Source organism: Amblyomma maculatum, chromosome 3 (genome assembly GCF_055883805.1).
Source record: "Amblyomma maculatum isolate TAMU_Amacu chromosome 3, ASM5588380v1, whole genome shotgun sequence".
NCBI classification, from domain to species: domain Eukaryota; kingdom Metazoa; phylum Arthropoda; class Arachnida; order Ixodida; family Ixodidae; genus Amblyomma; species Amblyomma maculatum.
In genome coordinates, this window is record NC_139346.1 from 6,401,729 (window position 1) to 6,424,847 (window position 23,119).

Sequence of the window (23,119 nt, forward strand, 5' to 3'; positions counted from 1 at the left end):
TGCAGAACTATGGTTGCTGTGCAGCCACTATATATTCTTCCAGCACTTTCACGTACTACGGCTCGTCTACCCCCTGATTTCGCAATGCCTGCATCACCGCCGAGGTTTCAACTGAGTCAAATGCTTTTTCGTAATCAATGAATGCTATGTATAATGGCTGGTTATATTCCGAGCATTTTTCTATCACCTGGTTGATGGTATGGATATGATCGATAGTAGAGTACCATTTCCGAATACCTGCTTGATCCTTTGCTTGATTGCAGTCTAAGGTTGCCCTGATTCTATTAGCGATTACCTTTGTAAATACCTCATACGTTACAGACAGTGAGCTGATTGGTCTGTAATTTTTATGGTCCTTAGCATCCCCTTTCTGATGAATGAGGATAATGTTCGCGTTCTTCCATGGTTCCGGTACTATTGACGACACCAGGCACTGCATATACAGGGTGGCCAGTTTTTCTAGCAAGATATCCCTCCCCTCGTTCAACAAATCTATAGTTATCTGATCTTCTCCAGCTGCTTTTCCCCATTTCATAGTTTCTTTAGCTTTCTTAACCTCATCCTTCGTCACTGGTCAGATTTAAACTAATTCAAGACCTCGCCATCTTGCGGTCATTGCATCGCACTTTCCTGATTACCTCTACATCTTGCAAAATGGCGGGGGTTGAACACAGTATGAAGTCAACTTCATTTTTAGTTTCCCCGTTAGGACTTTTCCATGTCCATTTCCAGTTCTTCAATTTGCTGAAGAAGGTATTCATGATTCTTAAGGTATTGTGCTCTGCAAACTCAACTAGTAACTCCTTCCTGCTATTCCTAGAACCAGTGCCATAGTCGCCCACTGCCTGATCTCCTTTCTGCTTTTTTCCTACCTTGGCACTGAAGTCGCCCATTAGTACAGTATATTGCGTCTTTACTTTTCGCATTGCTGGTTCTACATCTTCATAGAAGCTTTCAAGTGCCTGGTCATTATAACTATCGATGAGTAAATCTTGTTGAACAACGCTAACCATCCTAAAGAGCACTAAGCACTTTATTACAGGATACATCAATAGCCATAAAATAACTTAAACATACTTTAAAAATTCAGAAATTCGTGCTCGTTTGAGCAGCAGCTGAAGCTTCGCAATCGTGAGCGTCGCTTCCAGTAACGCGTACGCCGGCGGCAGTCCTTGTTGCATGTACGAAACCAATTAGCGACTGGATGAACTGCAGGGCATTCTCAGCTTTGATGATCGTTAAAATCGTAGAGCGCGAATGCTCGCATCTTTTCACGAGGCTTCTAACCTTGAAACCCTGTCAGAAATCCCAATAAATCTGCTGTTTCATGTCGAGAGCTGTCGCACCTTCTATGTGGGCTGCGCCATTTTCCAAGGACGCACAGTCTTCGATGACGATACGGCCACACTCTTTGCGCGGCAACAGACAGCAATTGTGATGATGATAGTGCTTATTTCCTAATTGTACGCAATAGCTCTCGCAGATTTCTCCACGACAGTTCGTTTTTGCCACATATGTCGTGTTTTCACTTCATTCTCTTCTTAGTATTTTATTTTTATAAAACATGCAGACAAATTTTCAGGGTAAATATCTACCAAGCGGCGATAAAGCCATCGTATCTGATTTACCGCCGATAATCGATCGTTGTATCTGGTTTATTTTTACATTGGACCAATAGGAAAATTGATAAATCCCAAGAACTTGATCGTTATAAGCGATATATTGTTATATCTGGTATCGTTATAAGTGGACTGCACTGTAGAACGCGAGAAGGCAAATGTAGACGCTGAGGGCCTCGCCTTCAAAAAGCAGGTCCGCGAGCCATGGTCTCGCCCGACAAGTAACAGATCCAGTCTCTTAAAAGCACCAGTTTATTCCGGATAAACGAAAAAGCATTCAATAAAAAGAAACATCAGGCGCTACTGCGCTGAGAACATGCGGTTCATGCACGCGATAATAGAACACTAAAGAAAAGTGGGAAGAATGTCAGGGCTTTAGCGCGGCGAGACAAAACACACTGTGGAGCGAATAGAGGGAGCAATAGGGCCAAAGCGCTAACGGTGGCAAAAGAAACATTGCTCCTCGTGTGGCAGGAACTCACGCGCATACACCTAGGCCGTTTCTGCAGGCACTCCTTCCATCTTCGTGTTGCCGGTCTTCTTTCCGCCATCCGTGCACACCCCGCTAGCCTATGACGCTCGCTGGCTGCCTCGTGCTGGCCTGCCTGCTGGGGCAAAAGGCCTCACACCTTGCTTCCGACGTGCTTATCTATCCTCGTCTTTTGCCGCTAGCATCCCGCCCCCAAGATTAGCTGCTCGCTCATGCGCACTCACACTGCCCACGCAAACACAATACAAACAGGAAAACGTGCACGCGGTTTAAAACACTTAAAGGGGCTGCGGAGCCCCACACTCGCCCCCCTCACAAGACGGGACACCTCCCGAGATGTCGAAAAACGAAACAAAGAAGGGCACTGGGAGGTATACAAAAACAATGCTGATGCTGACGAGGTGCCCATTGAAGGTATCTGCTGGGTTGGAGATATCGGCGGGGTTTCAAGTGGCTCACATCTGGTAGACTGAGTGCCTCTACGTACTTTCCGCCCGCTCGTAGTACTTTCTGATGTTGGCATTGAGAACATAGCTGTGTCCATCACAAAACATCCCTCCAGAAAGCCCTCTGCAGTTACCGAGTAATATCAGAATGATAGGTTTCCCAAGCTGACTGTTTGCTGAAAGAAACAGGAAGTGAGAAGATAAAAAATTACCCAAATTTGCTTTCAGAGCTGTATTGTTCGACAATGCCCCCAGCAGCCATATAAAGTATAGTTTCATTGGGCAAGTGATCCAACAGTTTGCTATTTCAGGTAGTGCCTCCCATTTGATAAAAAAGCTCTGCAATTGTGCGGAGAAGAGCTGGAGAGAGCCATGCGCGCCTGGGTGTAGACACAGGGCTTCTGAGAGGAGGAAATACACTGAACTGCAGTATTGACATAAAATAGAAGTGCAAGTGACCTGCAGGTGCTGCACAGCCACTGTGGGGTAGAGCTGCTGCCGCTGCCCTCGGGACATGAGGCACTCAATGAGGAGCTGCTGGTGGATGCACTCAAGGCCTTTGCCAGGTAGGTGGATCCTAGTGTATTTTTTAACGGAGCGAATTCGTTTGAATCTGTCGAAAGATGCTTGCAAAAGAGGTGGCTGATATTAAAATAAATACCTAAAGCTTGCATTAGGTAATGTTCAAACAGCAGCAAACTCAAGTGAACTAAACATTATATTACCGGAAAGATGCACATTTGATTTATAAATAAAAACTTGCACTGCACTGACTCGTGCATTCTGCAGATTTGAGTGTACGAGCTAACGAAAATTTCAGATGCATTGAATCTTGCAGTGTAGTTTTTTCTTATGATCTGATTTTCCTCATATACTGTCACGTGATCACACTGCGCATGTTGTGACACTTTCTTACTGCTGCCAGAGTCTGCACGTGCATGAAAAATGGCACATGAGATGCCCTTATCGGAGGACACGGTATCTGTGGTTGCAAGGGTGTAGACCAGCCGTGGGCCAAGAAATGCAACATATTGTTCTCAAATGGGCGAGCAGTGTGCCACCACATTGTCAACACATCCCATAGTGTGCCCTCAGTGTGCGCAGTCCTACAAGACGCGTATCGTTGCTTGGAAGGAGCCGTGGGCTGCAAGGAAATGGCCTTCTTGCACCTAGAGGTGTTTTAAATTGTATTCTTCTGCACTTGCACTCGTGGGGATTCATAATCCCCTGCCCAGTTATAATTACCGCGCGTAATTAACACGCCGAATATGTGCGCTGTTGGGGAGGACCGCAAGGAGAGGGCACACTGGCCACCCCTCCCAACCTCCCAGGCTACCACGGCGACACCGCGCGGGTTTCCTTCTATCCTCCCGGCCTACTCGGGAAACCTTTTACCCCGACCCGAGGCAAGGAGCGCGTCCTTCGCAACTTCCTGGGTGTCTTTCAACGGTTGCGAGTGCACGCGCACGACAGCATTTTTTTCATCGGGGAGACCACCGCCTTCACCCTCTGCTCCCAGTGCCGCACACACTTACCGCCGCAGGCCGTGAGCATGAAGCCGTGCCAGGTAAGCAGACTAGCTCTCACCTCCTTGCGCGTGCTTCCCCATGAGGTGGTTTTTTTTTCGCCCCCGTACGCGAGTGGGACGTTCGCTTGCTATGGCGGTTCTTGAGTGCTTTTCTCTTGCCGTGTATTCGAGCATAATAAACTGTTTGAGTACATAACTCGGTGTTTGTCTCCTCTGGATTTAACCTGCCGAAGTAGCGACTTGCACCGCGGGTTGGGGGTCACAGCTCTGTCTGCTAGGGCTGCACGTCGGAGCTAGAAGGCGACTGTAGCGTCTAGCCCCCCCCTGGGCGCATTCTTGCGAGAATAACCCCCATACACTTGACCACTCAGAAAGGCGGCAAAAAAGTATGTACACCTACTTTGACCATGAGCGGAAGAAAATTGCGCTCCTCTTCGCAGCAAAGACTGTGCGCCCGTATCAGAACACTTTGGGCTGTCTGATCTTGGTGTCTAAAATAAGGGTGTTTATTTCTCTTCAAAGGATATACAGATAAAGCTGTCACCAGCTTTAAAGTTAACTTCCAGCAACACTGTAACTACTAGAGCCAGCAGCAATGAAAGGCGTGTCGTGTTCATTGCGGTAGTTGTGCATTCTTACCTTTCCGTGCATCGCAGTTCCCACCATGGCAGGCTCGCTTTTGTATCTGGGCTTTGCTTCGTTACATGCCCAACCCATTCAAGTCCCAGTTTTGGGTGCAGCTGTATGTGTGACATGTGCCAGCATCTGGGGTGGAAATCGATTTCGTTTCACCAGTGGTAATGTCAAAATTGCGTATGTGATGACAACAACATGGAGCGTCACCATGATGCCATTTTGTGATATTTTGTGAAAAGGGCCAGTGAGAAGATACACCGAAATGTTTTTCCTTGTTTTTTCTTAGCAAAGACCTACAAGTTTATTTTTCAAGACAATTTATTTTCTAAAGAGTCAGTAGCAGTATGATGTATAATGATAGATGCTGACTTTTATTTAATAATGGAAGAGTGTAAAGAGCTCACAATATAAGTATGTAAAAATATCACTCTTTAACATGCTGTTATAGAATCTGCTGACGGCTAGAAGGCTTTTGCTAATTTAGCTGTTCTCGGGCCTTAGTTTGGTGCAGTAGGTTGCTACGGATGTTGTTTGAGGTTCCCTTGTCTGCGGGTAACATTGCGAAGTGTGATTGCAGTTCAACATCACCAGATGAAGGCGTCAATGTCGAAGATATGCAAGTCAACATCCTTGCGGTTACACATTGCTGAGAAATGCCAGCCATTAAGCAAAGTCATGCTCGTGTCTTGAGATGGCAAGAAAAAATGCGGAACGCTTAAGCTCTACCTTTGAAGGTGTGACATGATGTGATAGCATAGGCTACCAACCCAGAGATAAAAGCGCCACTTTAACCAAGTACGCATGAACATGCCTGCACGGCCTAAGGGTAGCAAGAATTTATTTATTTATACATACCACAGCCCCTGCTGGGGCTATTTGAAGAGGTGGGGTTAAGAAAAATACATGCTAAGATACGTATAGTGGATATCATATGGTACAGACACTCTGAAGTGAAAAAGAAAATGAGGCAATATGCAATCAGCACAGTTGAAATAAGAAAAGAATCATGTGGCATCGATGGCTGTTAAAAATGGGCACAATGGAAGAGACCACATTGTATGGCTTTAGATTAAGGCTGTTATGGCTCCTGGTTGATCAAGGAATATCTGGTTCATCTTAAAGCCAGCCAAAAGGTGGAACTGCGCAGGGGACGATCAAGTGAATTTTTATTTCGAAAAACAGGAGTTGAAGCAAAACAAGGGTCAGACCACATCAGAGAGTCAAGCATGAGGATGAACGACACCCAAAAGTGATAAAAGGTATGGATGGCCTTGATGCAGAAACATTAAATATCAAATGGCAGGGGAAATTGAAGGTGCCCAAAGAGGCTGGCCATTACATGGTCATTATTGGCTGTCGTCTACCAGTTATATTAATCCAGCGCATCGCACATCCACAAGGAATTATCATGAACTAAACCTTAGCACCTATTTTGCCAGAAGCGATACATTTAAACATAGTTTTTTCCCTCGTACGATCGAGGCATGGAACAGAATACCTGGATCACATCGTTCCCCCCCATTGCTTGAACTTGTTAGGGCGATCAGCCACTGTTAACCACTGTCTTTATAACTTGAATTCAATGATTAGTTTGTTTCTGTGTTTGTTTGATTGTTTTCTTGATTGTTTGTTAATATTGCCACCTGGTGTCCCAGATGTTTTTAGGTGGCACCTGGAAAAAAAGGACGCCGAAGTTGTCTCGCGTGCTGTGCGCAGAACTTTGCCTGCTGGTTGAGCTTCGCCCCGTCGTCTTAGTCACATATAGCCCTGTTGTCCGTGACATATTTTGGTGTCGGCGCAGGGTATCGATCCCAGTATATGTCCCGAACTCCTCCGCATACCCAGGATTCAGGTCCTGTGCCAATCGACACTCCTGTTCACCGCGCTAGCCGGAGGAACCTAGGCCTACCACCTGAGCACGGGCCGTTGGAGTTCAACACCGCAGGCGCCCCTCGACCGACTATGCAAGGAGCTCCAACTTACTACACCCTGCAAAATCCACGACTGCCTCAGCCCTTCCACGGCAGTCAGAGCGAAGACGTCGAAGACTGGCTTATCCAATTTGAACGGGTCGCCTCGTTTAATCAGTGGGACGACGCCGCCAAGCTTCGAAATGTCTTCTTCACCCTGGAAGATGGCGCTCGTACTTGGTACGAGAACCGAGAAGACGCCCTAAGATCATGGCGTGAGTTCTGCCGACGAATTCGTGAGACCTATACCAGCGCGGATCGGCGAGAACGCGCAGAAAGGGCTCTACAGTCTCGTATACAGATGCCAAATGAGACTGTGACCATGTATGTGGAGGACATGACCCGGCTCTTCCGACGTTCTGACCCGGCCATGACCGAAGACAAAAAGGTGCGCCACCTTATGCACGGTATTAAAGAGCAACTGTTCGCTGGCCTCGTGCGTAATCCACCAAGGACTGTTGCTGAGTTTCTTTCGGAAGCTGTCACAATAGAGAGGATGCTCCAGCAGCGGTCTACCACTTACGACAGGCCGGTGGTCGCCGCTTCGGTTGTGGGGCCGTTTTCGGCCTTCGGGGCTACCCCGAACCTACGCGACATCATCCGCTCAGTTGTACGCGAAGAGCTCCAGAAGCTTTTCGGTGCTCCACAGCCGATGGTCGGCTCTGTAGCGAGCATTGTCCGCGAAGAGCTTCAAGCGTTGAAGCCCTCGGTAACGTCCACTGATCCACAACCTTTCCCCACGGAGTACCTGCGTCCAACTTATGCAGATATGGCGCGACGCCCTGCCCCTGCTTCGGTGCAATTACCGCCACCCGATCAAGGCTCACTGTATTCCGCACACACTGAGCCGTTCGTCGACAACCGACGACCACCCCAGCGGAAGGCGGACCTGTGGCGCGCCCCAAATCGCCAGCGCCTGTGCTTCCATTGCGGGGAGCCAGGTCATCTCTATCGCCAGTGCCCCTATCGACACCTTGGACTTCACGGATTTCCCATCGACATGCGTCGCCCTCCAATAGGCCAAAGACCCCGGGAGATTGAAGACTACTTAGCGCAGCAGCGCATGGCGCCGACTTCTCAGCGGCAGTCACGATCCACGTCCCCACGCCGACCATCGCTGCAGCGCGGGCCATCCTGGACGGCGCAGCGACGCTCGCCAAGTCCCCACCGGGAAAACTAAAGACGGCGACCTCCGGGGGCGAGGCCGCTTGCAATCGACGTGACGAAGACCCCCTGACAAGGAGACCTGTGAGCGATCTGGATTTTACGGCACCGACGACAGTTCCTACGCATGAACATCGACTCTCGCTGGACATACCCGTGCTTCTCGTCGGCCATAAGGTTAGCGCATTGGTGGACACTGGCGCGGATTTTTCGATTATAAGCGGGAAGCTAGCAGCGCTTCTACGCAGATTCGCACCGCTGGCGGACATGTCGTAACTCCTAGTGGCCTGTGCACGGCACGAGTTCAAATTCGCAGCTCCACGTTTATTGTAAGCTGCCTCGTTATACCTGACTGCTCCCGTGACGTTATCCTTGGGGTTGATTTCCTCCGGGAGTATGGAGCTATTATCGATCTCCGAAAGCGCACAGTGACATTTTCAACCGAGAAAGCTGCTGATGCTGACGTCAAGAATCGCCAACGCCGCGCCGCCCTTCGAATTTCCGCCGAGAGCGTTTCGATTCGGCCACGCGCCAGTGTTTTTGTGACTGTTACTTGCGACGAACTGCGTGACGGGCATGCGGTCGCGGAAGGCAACCAGTCACTTTTGCTCACCCACGGCATCTGTACAGCGTGCAGCCTCATCCACCTCCGCGACGGCCGGTCTGATCTCCTGGTGACTAACTTCACCAACGAACCCTGGAATCTTTTTCGTGCTACTGCCATCGCGTTTGCTGACTCCTTAGCGGATGTTTCTGAATGTTTCACATTTGGGGCTGTTAGCACTGTGCAGCCCCCACTTGACCGTCTTGATATTAGTCCGGATCTCTCGGACACACAGAATCGTGAGCTACATGCCCTCCTACTAGAGTTCAGCTCTTGCTTTGCTTCCTCATCGAAAGTACGGCAAACGCCTCTCGTGAAGCACCGCATCATTACTCCTGACGACGCCCGCCCTATCCGCCAGCAGCCGTACCGTATCTCAACGACGGAACGTGAAGCGATTCAGACACAAGTTCAGGAGATGCTTTGTGATGGTGTCATACAACCGTCCAACAACCCGTGGTCATCCCCTGTCGTGCTGGTAAAGAAAAAAGATAGGACCCTTCGCTTCTGTGTCGATTATCGAAAGCTGAATGCCATCACTAAAAAGACGTCTACCCGCTGCCCCGTATCGACGATTCGCTCGACAAGCTTCGTCGCGCCCAGTACTTCTCCTCCATTGACTTGAAGAGTGGGTACTGGCAGATTGAGGTTGATGAGCGGGACCGCGAAAAAACAGCTTTTGTCACCCCAGATGGTCTGTACGAGTTCAAAGTGCTGCCTTTTGGCCTATGTTCAGCGCCGGCAACTTTTCAGCGCATGATGGACACCGTCCTCGCCGGCCTCAAATGGCAAATCTGCTTAGTCTATCTCAACGACGTTGTTGTATTCTCTGAAACCTTTGAAGAACACCTCGAACGCCTGCGCGCAGTATTAGATGCCTTGACGCTCAAGCCCGAGAAGTGCCACTTTGGCTACAAAGAGTTGAAGTTTCTTGGTCACCTTGTGAGTGCCGCAGGCGTTAGGCCAGACCCCGACAAGACTGCTGCTGTCGCCAAATTTCCCGTTCCTGCAAACAAGAGAAGTTTGAAACGCTTCCTGGGTCTCTGCACGTACTACCGCCGCTTCATCGCCGATTTTTCCAAAGTTGCCGCCCCCCTGACTCGCCTCACGCGCGATGATACACAGTTCGTGTGGGGCGCCGAGCAACAAGAGGCTTTTGCGGAGCTGCACAGCCGACTGCAAACAAGCCCTGTTCTTGCGCACTTTCATGAAGACGCTGACACCGAAGTCCACACCGACGCCAGCAATATCGGCCTTGGCGCTGTACTCGTTCAACACCAAGCTGGCGTCGAAAAGGTAATAGGATATGCCAGCCGCACGCTCTCCCGCGCCGAGACAAACTACTCCACTACGGAAAAGGAATGCCTTGCGGTTGTGTGGGCAACCATGAAATTTAGGCCTTACCTCTACGGCCGCCAGTTTAAAGTTGTCACCGATCATCATTCCTTGTGCTGGCTGGCTAACACCTCCGCGCCCCATCGGGGCGCCTAGCACGATGGAGTCTTCGCCTCCAAGAATTTGAGTACACCATTGTGTATAAATCTGGCCAGAAGCACGAAGATGCTGACGCGCTGTCGCGCGCACCCGTCGGTTTAGTCGATGAGAGCACGGACGATGAGAGCGGTTTTCTTGGACTGGTGAGTGCTTCAGACATAATGACCCGACAGCGAGCTGACCCGGACCTTCGACCTGTCATTGACCACCTGCAGGGTCGCGCTGCTGATATCCCTCAGCAATTTGCTCGAAACCTGTCTGCTTTCTGTGGCCGGAATGGCGTTCTATACAAACAGAACTCCAGCACTGTTGACCGAGCGTTCCTCCTCGTAGTGCCAGCCGACCTCCGTGCCTATTATTGGCCTAAACTCGCTGACGCCGTTCATCGCTACGTCAGAGGCTGTCGTGAGTGCCAACGTCGAAAGGCGCCACCTCTCAAGCCAGCGGGTTTGCTCCAACCTATTGCGCCTCCCCGAACACCGTTTGACCAAATCGGCGTCGACCTTCTGGGCCCATTTCCGCTGACATCAGTCGGTAACAAATGGATTATAGTCGCGACCGACTATCTCACACGGTATGCGGAAACCAAGGCGGTGAAACGTGGCACGTCATCTGAGATCACCCAGTTTTTTATGCAGCAGATCGTGTTGCGCCATGGCGCACCGTCCCAAGTAATCACCGATCGAGGCACGGCGTTTACGGCACAACTTATGCACGACGTATTTGAGCTGAGTCACACGAGCCATCGCAAAACCACTGCTTATCACCCACAGACGAATGGCCTCACGGAGAGACTCAATAAAACGATCGCCGACATGATTGCAATGTACATTGACTCCCAGCACAAGACCTGGGACGAGATTCTCCCATACGTCACATATGCCTACAACACTGCCATCCAAGAGACTATGCATTTTACGCCATTTCGCCTGCTCTATGGACGCGACGTTCAGACGATGTTAGATGCCATGCTCCCATGCTGCACGGATAATCCTCTCATCCCAGACACTGAGCAGTTTGCTCAGCGCGCCGAGGAAGCACGTCAACTTGCCCGCATCCACATTCAGCAACAGCTGGGAAAGGATACGCGTCGCTACAACCTCCGTCATCGACACGTCACATACCAACCAGGAGAGCAGGTTTGGGTGTGGACACCGGTGCGCCGACCCGGCTTGTCTGAAAAACTGATGTCGCGATACTTTGGACCTTACAAGGTTCTGCGCCGTGTCACAGAAGTGACATATGAAGTCCTTCCAGCGGGTACTGTGCAGACCTCGCGTCGGCAACCACGCGCCGAGGTGGTGCACGTTGTCCGCATGAAACCGTATTTCACGCAGTAATGTGCGGTGTACTATGTACTCGTTTAGTTGTGTAGGGCACCTCCTCTGTTTTATATTCGTTTCCTGTACTGACTTGCATCGCCCATCGCTCGCGCCCAGTCTGTGCTTTCGTTTTTTTAGGACGGGGAGTAATGCCACCTGGTGTCCCAGATGTTTTTAGGTGGCACCTGGAAAAAAAGGACGCCGAAGTTGTCTCGCGTGCTGTGCGCAGAACTTTGCCTGCTGGTTGAGCTTCGCCCCGTCGTCTTAGTCACATCTAGCCCTGTTGTCCGTGACAATATTGTACTATATGATTACATTTTTTTCTTTACCTTTTGTCATTTCTTAAAATATGACTCCCCCACCCCACTCCTGCTATAGCTCCAGATAGAGCTGCAGTATGTACAAATAAAATAAATAAATAAAAATCAACGTAAAGCTACTATGTATAGAGGGCCTATGGGCGCAAAACATTAGCACCAGTAAAAGGTTTAAAGGGGATAATAAAGCCAAAAGACAGGAGTTAGACAATAAAGTGCAGACGGCAATATTGCAAATCACAACTAATACGGTGATCCTTGGCGTAACAGATTTGAATGGCTTCAATTATCTCCCTAGACGTACAATCTCTTCCTTTCATCATCATCATTAGACAGACTGTACCCACTGCAGGGCGAAGGCCTCTCCCATATATCACCAATTAACCCGGTTCTGCGCTAGCTGCATCCACTACCCCTGCGAACTTCTTAACCTCATCCGCCCACCTAACTTTCTGCCGCCCCCTGCTACGCTTTCCTTCCCTTGGAATCCAGTTTGTTACCCCAAGCGACCATCGATTATCCTCTCTTCGCAGTACATGTCCTGCCCATGCTCATTTCTTCCTTTTGATTTCCATTAGAATGTCAGTGACCTGAGTTATTTCTTTGACCCAGTCTGGATGTTTCCTGTCTCTTAATGTTACCGCTACTACTTTTCGTTGCATAGCCCTCTGCGTTGTCCTCAACTTAAGTAGAACTCTCTTGGTTAGCCTCCACGTTTCAGCCCCATAGGTGAGTACAGGTAAGATGCAACTGTTGTATACTTTCTTCTTGAGCGATACTGGTAAGCTGCTACTCATAAGCTGCTACTCATCCACCCCAGTCTTATTCTTGAAATTTTCATGTCATTGTCCAGATCTGCAGTCACTACCTGTCCTAAGTAGACGTATTCACCTACTACTTCCAGTGCCTCGCAACCTAATGCAAACTGCTGTTCCATCCCGAGGCTGTTGAACATTAATTACCTTAGACTTCTGCACATTAATTTACAAGCCTACCTTTCTGCTTTTCTTGTGTAGGTCACCAATCATTATTTGCAGTTCATCCCGCGAGTTCATTAGCAGCAACTGCCACATTGGGTTTCCTGGCTCTTAACTGCAGTGGTGGAACTGCTGCACCAATTGCGCCAAACTGCGCCAGATCAAAAATCCTGCTACATGCTGCTAAAAAACAGATTTTTTGGCTACTTCTGCACCACGCCTGCACCAAAAGTCGCTGAATAACTTTGCCGACAGCGAAAGCGAACTGTCGTGAAACAAAAACTGACATCTGCTGGCAACACTGTGCAAGGCAGAAGAATATTTTTGCAGGTCCTGGGCGGACAATCACGTGACACAAAATTGACGTTTGTCTACGTCACATCTGCGTCTCTGGCCAGTGTTTGTTTGTTTCTTTTTTTTTTTTCGATCTACCTGGAGGGAGTGTGAGGGGGCTGCAAGATCTCTCTCAAGTCCAGTGTGTGAGAAGATCAAAAAACAGCGCGGCTACTTGGGACAAACAGAGAGGAGAATAACGGACAAGCGCTGACTAACAACTGAAGTTTATTCGAAAAAAGCACAGGTAATATACACTTTTTTTCTCAAGAACCAGGACGCATGCGCTCCCAAACAAGCATCAGTCTAATCATGGGAATCCAAATATACAATCTCAGTGTCATGCAGAAGCACCGATGGCGTGCTCACGCAACTATCCCCTTTTCTATGGATGTGATAGGCTTCCGATAACTCCCTGGTTAGTTGATCCTTATGCCTGTAGATTACATTAGTGTTGTTAAAAAGAGGTGTGCATAGTTTTTTATCAGGATATCTCGGATCATTATTTAAAGGGCAGTCCCTGTAGTGCAGGGCAAGGTTCGAAGATGAGGCATTTTTCAAAGATGCCTTATGTTGGCGTAGACGGGTGTTGATACATTTACCTGTTTGGCCTATATACCTCTTTCCGCAAGAAAATTCAATGTCATACACCACGCCTTCAGCACATGGTACGAACTTAACCTGGTGATTTATTTTACACGACCTCCTCTCGCTTATTTTTTGTTGATTCTTCATTCTTCTGTCCACTATGGCACAAATCTTGGCAAGTTTTTTGGGGGCTGAAAATACTACATCAACACCATATCTTGATCCTATGTTCCTTAACCTCTGCGACAACCGGTGTACGTACGGGATGACTGCGTACTTCTTTCTACTGCCCTGCTCCTGTGGCTGAGAGCTATCTACCGACTTTAGTTTCCTTAAAATTTTTTTACAGGCAAGCGAGATTACCTGATCCGGATATGCCGCCAATCTTAATCTGTCAATCTGCTGTCCAAAACTACTAATCATTTCATGCTCACACGATTTTGAAAGGGCAGACCCCAAGCACGCGACAGCTATACCACATTTTACCAATTTTGAGTGGGCTGATTTGTAACTAAGTAACGGCTTCTCCGAACTCTGCCGGAAAGCCCAGCATACATGATCTAACTTTAATACTAACCTTAAATCTAAAAATTGCAACTCCTTGGCACTCGGTACCTCGAAAGTAAACTTCAAACCCTGCCCGCAACTATCAAAGACCCTCAAAATTTCACCAACCTGCCCCATTAAGTCCCCCTGCACAAAAATTAAATAATCATCAACATACCTAAAAACCTGTTTTACACCTACCCCCAAGCTACTTTTTATTGCCCTATCCACATAGCAAAGAAAAATATTACTTAGTACGGGTGCTACTTTTGAACCAATGCACACCCCCGCTTTTTGAGCATACAGTTCACCCTCCCATTCCACAAAAGTCGACTGCAAATAAAACATTAACAGTTCCAAAAAGGATTCAACAGACACCCCACAAGCCGAAATAAACTCTTCTTCATCATTATCAATCGTTATACAATTTCTAACATACTGCAGGAGCCTATCCTGAGGAAGAGAATAAAACAAATCTTGGACGTCAATGCTGAACATTCCACTTGAACCAGGGTTATGACACTGCAAATACTCTACAATGGCCACTGAATTAGAAACCAAAAACCATAACCGAATGGAATAACCTGCCATTATCATCCCTTCAGGACTTTGATTCCTTAGAAAAGGCCGTGCATTGATTTGCTGTCTTGCTTGTACTCGTGTATATTTTATGTTCATGTTTTTGCACTTTATGCTTTTCTGTTTTCTTTTGGAATTATTGCCCCTCCTGCCAGGACCCTTCACTGGGTCTGCAGTATGAATAAATAAAAAAAATAAAATAAATAAAAAAGGGTCATCAACTACAAGCGTGTCCAAACATTTCTGCAAGAAACCCGATACGGAGTGTTGCCAGGAGGCGCGTTCCGTAACTATGCATCAGAAAGGAATTCCCGGCTTGTGGGTTTTGGCAGAAAAGAAAATTTCTAAACAGTTTCTCTCTGACTTGTTAAGAGACTCCCGAAGGCGTTCCAAATTCATTTCCTGCAATAACCTCAAAGCTTCACTCTTTTGCCTATTAATGTTAAGTCGGACTTTTTTGAAGTTTTTTGCGACGGCAGCCCCTGCTTTTTCTGTGAAAATATTCCCTGGCACAACAACAAAATGACCTTCCTTATCGGAAACCAATAGCCTCAAATCTTCAGATGACAGGAAATTCACCAGCGGGGCAAAGCTGTACCCCTTCACATGCCCCCCCTCAGTCCCCTTCATAGCCTCCACACAATCAACCATGCACCTCGGCTGCTCCTCTTTTTTGGCCTGGCGAGACGCAGACCTTCCAAGCGACAACTTCTCTTCCTTGCCAAGGGTGGGCTGCACACAAAACTTCGGGCCTTGCTTCAGCACCTTTTGGAACTTTTCCGGCACGAGCGTGTCTCCCAAGATCAATAACTTGCCTTCAGTTCCGGATGGCGTCATTCTCGCAGAAGTCCTTGCAGAAGTCCAGGGACGTGAAGAAGACCACATGAACTCTGTATGTCGCTTCGCTTGGTCACACCACGCCCTGAAGCATCGTACACGTTGCCTCTCCCTACCACAGGCCACCCAGAGACAATCCTTGTAGTGCCTATGCTTGTGCCACCATTCTGATGCCATTACGAGGCACAACCGACGACTGTGGCCCTTTGACGGGAGAAGTCCTCCGCACCATAGCTGCACCTCAACAGGGCACAAGCCTCGTCTAGCATGCCAGGTAGCCAGGCGAGCTTTGAAGGCCGTAACAGCGATTAGTGAAGCCAAGGCGGCCTGGTCCTGAAAAAAAGCGGTATTAGAACAAAAAGGAGAGCTCAGCGTACAAGAAATAAACTGCAGAAGAACGGAAATCTGAGCTAGTTGGTGCATTGCAAGATCAAAAAACAGCGCGGCTACTTGGGACAAACAGTTTGTCCCAAGTAGCCGCGCTGTGTTTTGATCTTGCAATGCACCAACTAGCTCAGATTTCCGTTCTTCTGCAGTGTGTGAGAAGGGTGAAAGGAGGGGCTGGCAGGCTGGCCATCGAAGGGTTGAAGCACGTTGAAACGCGTGATGGCTTCGAGCTGCCCTGGGCGCTCGCTTAATTTGCGCGTGTGTGTGTGTGTGTGTGTGTAAAGGATATGCGAGCAGGCGGTTTGGAACGAGTGACGGTTTGGAACTACTCTCAGCAAAGTACAGCTGCAGCAGTATGCACGCTTGCTTCCTTTTTTTTTTTTCCGTACCAGTGAATGCGAATTATGGGCTGCGATAGCCTGAGACAGCAGCGGAGGGAGCGCTAAAGATTTGACTGCTTCTGTGACTCTGTTGGCCGCTTTGTACCTTAAGTACAACCCCTTACATCTTGTATAATTTCACAGCTTAATTCCAAATGTTTACGGGCCCTTTAGAAGATTATCTCTGTCTTGACAGTGCGCCAGCAGCGTGCCTCTCTCGAGGGGAAAAAACTCTCCACCCAGGACCTGCAAAAATATTCCCACTTTACAGTAGACTCTCGTTAATTCAAACTCTAAGGGATCCCAGGATTTTATTTGAATTATCAGTTCTCATATATGTGACCTTTGAAAACAGAAAAATTTAACATTATATATTCCCGTAGTATAAACTACCAATTATCAATGCCGAACTCGTGGTGAAATGAATAACAAGTGCCAAAAACTTAGCGCGCATGCCATTTCTCCAAACGCTGCCATCTTGGTCTTGTTTTGTTTGTGAATTCTTGCGTTTTCTTTTGCCACCTCGGAAGCGGTGATGGCGGCGTGGTCGAGGCATGGCTTGCTTCCGATTGGCAGCCTTGTGGCGGTTTTCGAGTTTCCTGCGATTGGGCAAAGCGTCCGTTGCGCGAGAACGCGGGGGATCGGGCGACCGCTGACGCGTTGGTCTCTGCCTTCCCCGCGTCGTCTGCTCTTTGCTCTCGTTGTTGGCTGTCTTTGTACTTCGTGCGTTCTGTTGGCCTTTCATCATTTTTGCGATCGCCGTATTTATGATCTTTCGTCGTGCCCTATGAAAGGTTTCAAGCAACGTGTTAAACATTGCGTGGTCGCTCACGATGCCTCGAGATTCGACTTATATTCAGTGCACGGAAGCGAAGGCTGCTCTCACGGTGAGGCGCGCTGTTGACGACTGCATCAACGCCTGCAGCGTCCTGTTACAGTGGATATAAAAACGCAAATTTTCAGCTAGTAGCAGTGAAGCAGCAAAATATTTTCCGGTATGCACATGCAAATAGTACGAATTAACCGAATGAGGAAGTTTGAATTAAACGGCTTTTGAATATCCAATCAGCACAGGTCATGAAGGAAAAAGGCGCCTCGACTTTACCTTATGTACAGGACAAGGACTCCCAGAAAAGAGGTCAGAATCGGGAAAAGGTACAGGAAGAGATCAGGCTGGCCAGGAATATGAGCACCAATGCTGAGCTGCTTTTCTCAAAAGGCGTCAAGTCTAAACATTTTGCAGACGTTGAGAGGGGACCAGCCCTTCTGAAGAATGGACGGGAAAGGCTCACAGCGGCACTGTCCAAGCCGGAGTCATCAAGGGAAGAGAAGAAATAGTGCCTTAAAGTTGCAGTTTTAAAAAGTGGCAGTTCTGAATTTTTACAGGGAGTTTTTATATCAAGACAGCTAGATATACCTTCTTTCCAAGGCCACAGTGTTTATAGTGAAGTTGAATATCTCGTTATGCCTTCCCTCTGAGTAAAAACGGCTTGTTTTTAGCAAAACCTCCTGTTTGCTTAATTTGGGGCTTTTTGAGGAAAGTACAGAACTTTAGACTGCATTTGAGCTTGAAGCTTGTTTTTGCATGGCTATTGTCGTTATAAACATCTGAGCATTCTTTATTTAAGCGTCTCGAGATTTGAAATTTTGCTACAAAACTTTTTTTTTTTTTCCTGATACAAAAGCTCAAATATTTGCTACAAAATGCCAGTTTTCCTGCTACAAGACTAAATTTCTGCTACAAACTGCGATTTATTCTGCTAAAAAAGCTGCTTCAAGAAGCCAGTTGCCAGTTCCACCACTGTAACTATAATGAGCCTAAGCACACGTGTACTGCTGACTTGGGCAACATCAGGATTCTTGGAAGGAGAAACTAGCCCTGGAGAACATGGACGCTGTCGCGATCAACAATAAAGGAGGTGGCTGCATCAGCACCACATTTGATGCACTCTCAATAAAAGAAAAGCGTTCATGACCCATGACCAGGCTTTGTTTCACCCCATTTCGTAGTTTTTCTTTCTTTCCCTCACCTACATCATTTTAGTTATAGCCCTGTTATTCTTTTAATTGGCTCACGCGGCTTAATCAGAGCGTCTTCTTGCTCACCACTAAACGTTTAGCTTTGTAGCTAGACTTTTATTGTATTTTTTCTTTCCCCTTTGTCTTTCCCCTCTCAAAACTCAAGCTTCCACCCACAACAGGAATCATACCAACTAGCCCAGACGAATGCCATCTTGCAGTATCTTTTGCTCTTTTCGTTCCCACAATGAATTTGAACAATTCCGAGATGTTTTGGTTGGAAAATAAGCCTTGGCTGTGAGAGGAATCTTCATTTAATGTTTCACGTAGCCGTTTAGGCCCGTAACCAGAAGGTTGGTTTTTAATAGGGGGTTGACCTAGCAGGCACAGGAGAGCAGGTCCAGAGCACCGAGTGACAGCAGCCGACTTCAGCTTCTTCTCGAACGCCACAAGGCCACTTCTTCGAGTCCGCACACGAGACTCTCGATGGGCAGCCGCCTAGCGGCTGCTGTTGCACATGCTACATTACCCCCCTCTCTAAAAAAAAATAAATGTCAACTTGATAAATTCGAAAGCAGAGATAAAAAAAAAATAAAGCAAGGAACATGCGGTAGGCGGTGCGCTAATTTTCTCGCGAAAAGTACGGCTTCATGCGCACGACATGGACAACCTCGAATTTCTGCTGGCGACGAGTAGAAGAAAAGCTGTCCGGAAGCACTTCGTACGTGACGTCGCTCAGCTGACGGAGCACTTTGTATGGGCCAAAGTACTGCTTCAGAAGTTTTTCGGATAGTCCCCGACGTCGAATCGGAGTCCAGAGCCACACTTTGTCGCCCGGTTCGAAAGTCACTACACGGTGGCGGTGATCGTAACGCTGGGCGTCTCGACCTTGCTGGTTCCGGATGCGTGCCCTCGCCAGTTGTCACGCTTCTGCGCGTTCAGTGAACTCCTCGGCGCCAACTTTGAGGTCACGGCCATCGTGGGGCAACATGGCTTCGAGCATTGTCAAAACTTCGCCGCCATACAATAAGGAAAACGGCGTCATTTGCGTTGTTTCCTGCTGCGCCGTGTTGTACGCAAACGTGACGTACGGCAAGACGTCATCCCAAGACCGATGTTCAACATCCACGTACATGGACATCATGTCGGGGAGAGCCTTCGTTTCAGCGTAACTCGTGAGGTAATCTGTAGCGACAGTTATCCACCTGTTGCCCGAATCAGAAATTGGAAAAGGACCCAACAGATCCATGCCAACTTGTTCGAATGGGCATCTTGGCACTTGAACAGGATGCAGAAAACCGGCCGGTTTCACAGGTGGTGTTTTCCGTCGCTGGCAATCATGGCATGTTCTCACGTAATGTCGTACTGCGGCCGTAAGGTTTGGCCAGTAATAACTCTTCTTAATTTGGGCCAGAGTTCGAGCATACCCCAGGCGACCCGCGGTGGGCTCGTCATGACATGCCTGTAAGATGTTTTCGCGAAGATGCTCTGGTACGACGAGGAGGTAATCTCTTCCCATCGGAGCGAAGTTGATCTTGTATAAAACATTGTTTCGCATGAAAAACGATGAATGCATTCTGGCGAAGAGACGGGGAACTTCTGTAGTGCGCGCTTCCAGAAAATCGATAAGTGGTGCGAGAGCCGGGTCGTCACGTTGCTGCTGTGAAACAGTGAGCGCGTCGACGGCTGCGATAAGGGGGAAGTCTGGTTCTTCGTCTTCCCGTGCAGCCTCGACAGGTGAACGGGACAAGCAGTCGACGTCGTTGTGCTGACGTCTAGACTTATACACGATGGTCATGTCGAACTCCTGTAGCCATAAACTCCATCGTACAAGACGTCCGGAGGGGTCTCGCAAGTTCGTTAACCAGCACAGAGAATGGTGGTCACTCACAACCCGAAAGTGCCGGCCATAAAGATAGGGTCGAAATTTCATCACCGCCCATCAACAGCCAGACATTCTTTTTCGGTGGTGGAATAGTTCAATTCGGCACGGGACAAAGTCCGGCTGGCGTATGCGATAATTCGCTCGGCACCGTCTTGCCACTGGACGAGTACAGCGCCTAGACCCACATTGCTGCCATCTGTGTGGACCAGAGTCTCGGCATTCGCATCGAAATGGGCAAGCACAGGTGTTGTCTGCAAGCGGTGCCGTAACTCGTCGAATGCCTTTTGCTGTTCGTCCGTCCAGGTGAAGGTGACATTATCTCGGGGAGACGTGTCAACGGAGCGGCAATGCGTGAAAAGTTTTCAATAAACCTGCGGTAATAGGCGCAGAGGCCCAAGAAATGGCGAACTGTCTTCTTGTTACATGGAGTAGAGAATTTGGTGACGGCTGTTGTTTTAGCAGGATCGGGACGAACTCCTCGATGGCTGACGACGTGGCCCAAGAACAGGAGCTCTTCATAAACAAAGTGACACTTTTGTGGTTGTAACGTGAGGCCGGCAGATCTGATAGCCCGTAGCACAGCGGAGAGACGTTGGAGGTGTTGGTGCAAACACAACAACGTCGTCCAGGTAGACTAGACACATCTGCCATTTAAGACCAGATAGAACTGCGTCCATCATTCGCTGAAATGTCGCTGGAGCGGAGCACAGTCCGAAAGGTAGGACTTTGAATTCATAAAGTCCATCGGGCGTGACAAACGCTGTCTTCTCGCGATCACGTTCATTGACTTCGATCTGCAAGTTCAAGCGATGAAAAGTAGCGCGCATGGCGCAGCCGGTTTAATGAGTCATCAGTGCGTGGCAGCGGGTAGACGTCTTTTTTTGTGACCTGATTGAGCTTACGGTAGTCCACACAGAACCTTAAACTTCCGTCTTTCTTCTTAACGAGGACAACAGGCGAAGCTCAGGGACTCCTCGATGGCTGTAGGACACCGTCATTTAACATCTCGTCTACCTGTTGAGCATTGACTTCGCGTTCCCGCGATGACACTCGGTAGGGGTTCTGTCAGACTGGTCGGGTGCGGTCGTCGGTTATTATGCGGTGCTTGGTCAAGGGCGTCTGTTGAACCGCGGAGGCGGATGAGAAGCAGTCTTGAAACTGAAAGAGTAGCCCGACGAGTCTGTCCTTCTCTGCCGGTGATAGAGCGGGGTTCACATCAGGGTCGATGTTGGGCATTTGGCTGGCAGACGTGTTGGTCTCAAGAGCAAAGCAGTCGTGGGCTGCTTCTGCGACACCTTCAAAGTAGGCTACCATGGTGCCTTTAGCGATGCGTTGCCGTTCGTTCCCGAAGTTCGTAATCAGCACGTCAGCTAGACCATTAGTCAGATTAACTATACCGCGTGCAACACAGACTCCATGATGTAACAGAAGCTCTGTGTTCTGTTCGGCAACGCCGGCAGCACAGGACTGGTCGTCGCACCAGACTGTGACGAGAGCAGATGAACGTGGCGGCATGGATACATCCGCGTCAACGATGCGTAAAGGTGCGTGGCGTCATTCGGAGGCAGCAGTCATTGTTGCAGGCGTCGAAAAGGTGACAGTATGGTGAGGAACATTAATAATGGCCCCATGCTCACGTAAAAAGTCCATGCCAAGTATGAGGTCCTTGCAGCAGTGCGGCAGGATAACCAAAACGGCTACAAAGGCTGAATCGGCGATGGTTACTCGGGCAGTGCATCGTCCGATCGGCGTCATAAGGTGACTGCCAGCAGTACGATTTGCGGCCCCAGCCATTCAGTTTTCACCGTGGACAACCAATCTGCGAAATTCTTGCTTATTATTGAGAAGTCCGCTCCGGTGTCTACCAAAGCGGTTACTGGGTGTCCGTCGACAAGAACGGAAAGGTCGGCGCTAACATTGTGATCGGCTTGAGGTTGATTGGGAGTTTCGGGTTCATGCGGCGGCGGAGGCATCTTAGTCACAGCATCGGGCTGAGTCTTCACGGGAGGGTCTTCGGGACATTGATTCCGTTAGCAACCTGCCCCCCTGAGGTCGCCGCTTTCAGTTTCCCCGGTGTGGGCTTGGCGACCGGCGCCTCGGCACATCATTAAACTCACGGCGGCCGGGTGACGAGTAGCGAGTACTGTCGCTCAAAAAGAGTTTGCACGGGTTGCTAGATATTCTTCGATTTCTGGAGGGCGTTCGCCGACCCGGGGACGCAGGGAATCATGAGCAAAACCCCGAAGACCGAGTTCACGGTATGGACAACGACGGTACAAGTGGCCGGGTTCTCCGCAGTGGTAGCACAGCGGCCGTTGGCGAGGAGTGCGCCAGACGTCTGCCTTCCGAACCAGTTGCTGCATGACGGGGCTCTGCTGGGATGGCGGCTGGTAGGGAGGCTGGTAGAATAGTGGCTGAGGAGCGGGCGGCTGCATGGCAAGGCTCTGCTGGGATGGCGGCTGAGAGGACGGTTGGTAGAACGGTGGCTGCAGAGTGGGCGGCGGCTGTGCTTCAAAACGAAGCTGTTGCACAGGAGGCACTGCAGGCCGACGAAGAGCCGCTGCGTAGTTCATAGAACGTAGCTCCGACAGTGACTCAGGCGGTGAAAATGTTTGACGGATTTCTTCATGCACGGCTTCGGTGACAGCCGCGGCAGTCGGGTTAGGCGATCCAAGAGTGAACTTGAGGAGCTCCTCGCGAACTACCTCGCGGATCAGCTCACACAGAGAGTGATCTTCAGTGGTCCCGTTCAATGTGGCCACACTTCTGAAGGGCTGACCACAGGCAGACTCCGTGCGCCGGTATCATTGCTGCAGGGCTAGCTCAATGAGGGTAGCCTCATTGATGAAGTCCACGATGGTTTGAGGTGGACTGCGAACCAGACCAGCGAAGAGGGGTTCTTTTACGCCCTGCATCAGGTGGCACAACTTCGCTGATTCCGTCATGTCGGGATCCGCCCGTCGGCAAAGACGGGTCACGTCCTCGGCGAACATGGCCA

At 49.1% G+C, this 23,119-nt stretch overlaps 1 protein-coding gene across 4 annotated transcripts in view; it reads left to right on the plus strand.

The window, feature by feature from the left end:
• The window catches only part of LOC146194162 (general transcription factor 3C polypeptide 3), a 219,124-nt gene that overhangs the window by 134,825 nt on the left and 61,180 nt on the right, over positions 1-23,119 (plus strand). For all 4 annotated transcript variants that reach the window (XM_084597272.1, XM_084597270.1, XM_084597268.1 and 1 more), the window contains exon 10: positions 3,021-3,121. In XM_084597272.1, coding sequence (XP_084453398.1) covers positions 3,021-3,121 — 101 coding nt within the window. The remainder of the gene's footprint in view (positions 1-3,020; positions 3,122-23,119) is intronic.